General features: G+C 58.4%; 1 protein-coding gene across 1 annotated transcript in view; it reads left to right on the top strand.

The window, feature by feature from the left end:
• The first annotated feature begins 871 nt into the window (after positions 1-871).
• ATP5MC1 (ATP synthase membrane subunit c locus 1) overlaps positions 872-3,243 on the top strand; it is a 3,294-nt gene continuing 922 nt past the window's right edge. The window contains exons 1-4 of the mRNA XM_027697093.1: positions 872-957; positions 1,679-1,726; positions 2,540-2,617; positions 2,794-2,969. Of these exons, the coding sequence (XP_027552894.1) occupies positions 1,688-1,726; positions 2,540-2,617; positions 2,794-2,969 (293 nt within the window). The 5' untranslated portion in view covers positions 872-957; positions 1,679-1,687. The remainder of the gene's footprint in view (positions 958-1,678; positions 1,727-2,539; positions 2,618-2,793; positions 2,970-3,243) is intronic.

The following is a 3,243-nucleotide window of genomic DNA, read 5'->3' as shown; positions in this document are numbered from 1 at the left end:
CTGGTGATCAGGACACCCCGGGAGCAGAATCATAGAATGTTAAGGCGTTGGAAGGACCTTAAAGAGGATTTTGTCCCACCAGAGCAGAGTAGAGGGGGAGAATCCCCTCCTTAGACCTGCTGGCCACGCTCCTTTGGATGCAGCCCAGGATTCAGTTGTTCTCTGGGCTGTGAGCTGGCTCATGGAATCACAGAATCACCGAGGCTGGAAAAGCCCCCTGAGATCATCGAGTCCACCCTGTGCCCGATCCCCACCTTGTCCCCCAGACAATATTTTATTATTCTGATGATTATTATTTATTTTTTTTGGCGCCTCGTGGCTGGGGGATTCGCTTTTACTTGTTACAGCGACCAGCCGTGTCTTCAGTATCCATGTATGGAGGGGTTTGTTGGAAACGCAATTACACCGTGAAGAGTAACTGAATAACACTAAAAAACAAGGAAAAACCTCTATTTCTTTCCTTTAATGTTGATGGATAACCAACAGGTCGAGGGGGGAGAAATTTGCTCTCGCGGGGAGAAACTCCCTGCAAACGGGACTGTTTCTTTGGGTGCCGTGATGTAAAGATGCTCGGGGGGGGGGGGGGTGTCAAACTCGCCAATATTTGGAAGGTTCGGCTCCTTTTCCCGGGATCGATCCCATCCCTTCCCCTCCCGCCCCCCCGGCGCGCGCGCGCGGTGATTGACACCCGCGCCGCCCAATCAGCGAGCGCGCCGCCGGCCCAGCCGACCAATCGCCTCCCGCGCGGCCGCCCCCGCCCTCCCGCATCCGGGCACGGCGGGAAGCCGGGCGGGGAGGGCGGGGCCCGTCGGGGGCCCGGCCAATGAGGGGCGCGGGCGCGGGCGCGCGCGCGCGGCGGCGGCCAATGGGCGCGGAGGACGCCGGGGGGGACACGGCCAAGGTGACGCTCCCCCCTCAGAGCCGCCGCCGCCGCCGCCCCGAGCGGACCCCGCGCAGGTGGGACCCGCTCCCGGGCCCGACCCCGGCCCCGCCGCCGCCGCGGCAGCCCCGGAGGGTTCCGGGGCAGCTCGGGGCGCGGCCGGCGCTCGCTGGGGTCGTGCCCTTCGCCGCGCGGAGGGCGCGGTGGCGCCTTCGCTGCCCTTGCCCTCATGAGGGGTTCGGGGGGTTCGGGTGTGGCGGGGAGGGCGCGATGAGCAGCTCTGAGCCGGCCCGGGGAGGGCACCGAGCGGGGATTGACGGGGAGGGAGGGGGAACGGGGAGCTGGGAGGGGGGCAGGGCCCAGGGGACAAAGGTGGGGACAAAGCCTCGGGGACAGCCCGGGGACACACAAGGGCCGATGGGACAAAGCTTCGGGGACAGCGGGGGGGGGACACGGAGCCATTCTGGGGACACGGAGCCATTCTGGGGACACGGAGCCATTCTGGGGACATGAAGCCATTCTGGGGACACAGCCTTGGGGACACGGAGTTATGGTGGGGACACAACCTTGGGGACACAGAGTTATGATGGGGACAGAACTTTGGGGACACGGAGCCGTGGTGAGGACACAACCTCGGGGACGCAGAGGTGTGGTGGGGACACAACCTTGGGGACGTGGAAGTGGAGGGCAGCAGATGGACCCGAGGTCAGATGTGGGTCTGAGCCCGGAGGGGGTTGGCACGTGATAACAGTGCCAGGAGTCCCAACTCCTTGTGTTTGTTTTGTTTATTTGCCTTAGATTAACAAAATGCAGGCTCCCGTGGCACTTCTCAGCTCCCCGGCACTGGTGAGTCGCCTTCCATTGCAGTGGGATGATAATTCTCAGTGGGGACATGGGATGGGCAGGGATTGCTCCAAAATGCTGCCCTGGACACCCTCAGCTGAGGTGGGATCATGTGGGTCTGTTTGGGATTTAAGGAGGAAGGGAAACAAGGTGACCTCTGGTGACACCATGCAAATAGATGGGAGTGAGCTACCAGGGCCTTCTCCCAAGATAAACTGAACTGATTTCCACAGAGATACTCGATCACCCCTCTCTTTGAAGGGATGAATTAGAAAGGAAACGTATGGAAACGTGGCAATAATTAAATTGCTGTGGCAGATGTGACGCTGTGCTGCAGCCTGTGGTGTGTGGAATTGCTCATGGACTTAATCCAACTGGCTGAAATGGGAGTATCGTATGCCTTTATTTTTTAGTCTTGTGTCATAGTTGATGTTTTCAGAAAATTTTCATACTTTTCTTCATAAAGTGTTCTTCTGAGGGTTGGTGCAGATACATCAAATTATAGGAGCAGCAATCTCTGCTCTCTGTGACCAGTGACAGGAGCCAGGGAACAGATGTGTCAGGGAGGTCTGGACTAGATTTTGGGAAAGGTTCTTCCCCCAGAGGGTGGTTGGCACTGACCAGGCTCCCCAGGGTTTGGTCATGGCCCCAGGGCTGCCAGAGCTCAGGGAGCATTTGGACAACTCTGAGGGCCAGGGTGGGATTGTTGGGGTGTCTGTGCAGGGCCAGGGGTTGGGCTGGATGATCCTGGTGTGTCCCTCCCAGCTCAGGAGATCCCAGAATTCTCTGACTGCTCCCTGTCTGTGTTTCCTGCAGTTCCGCTGCTGCTCCAGGGCTCTGGCCAGGCCCGTTTCAGTGTCTGTGTTCAGCAGGCCTGAGGCTCAGACTGCACAGGTGAGACTCAAGTGGGAAACCACCTCTTGGTGTCTTTGCTCTACCTGATGATTTTCCCTGATCATCCAGAGGATGGCAAATACGGGGACGTGGCTTCGCTCCCAGCCCTGCCCTGCGCTGAGCGGGGCCGAACCCCAAGCTTGTCTTATTCCTGATTCCTTGCCCTGTCCCCGCAGGCAGCCGCCGCCTCCTCCCCACAGCTGATCCGCCGGGAATTCCAGAGCAGCGCCGTGTCCCGGGACATCGACACGGCCGCCAAGTTCATCGGGGCCGGGGCTGCCACGGTGGGGGTGGCGGGGTCGGGAGCGGGGATCGGGACCGTCTTTGGCAGCCTCATCATCGGCTACGCCAGGTGAGCAGCTCGGCCCCTTCCCCTTCATCCAAAGGGATTGGGGGAGTTTGCTCTGGGATGTGTGGAGTGTGTGTGAGTTGTGTGTGAAACAACCCATGGAATGTGAAATGGTTGTTATAACCCATGAATCTATAAAAGAATTCCATGATCTATTAAATCCATGAATCTGTTAAAGAAATCCATGATCTATTAAATCCATGAATCTATTAAAGAAGCCCATGAATCTATTAAAGAAGCCCATGAATCTATTAAAGAAGCCCATGAATCTATTAAA

The sequence above is a fragment of the Neopelma chrysocephalum genome, unplaced genomic scaffold (genome assembly GCF_003984885.1).
Source record: "Neopelma chrysocephalum unplaced genomic scaffold, ASM398488v2 Primary Assembly neopelma1_118, whole genome shotgun sequence".
NCBI lineage: Eukaryota > Metazoa > Chordata > Aves > Passeriformes > Pipridae > Neopelma > Neopelma chrysocephalum.
Note: the sequence above shows the minus strand (reverse complement) of the source record. Positions and strands in the feature narration are given on the sequence as shown.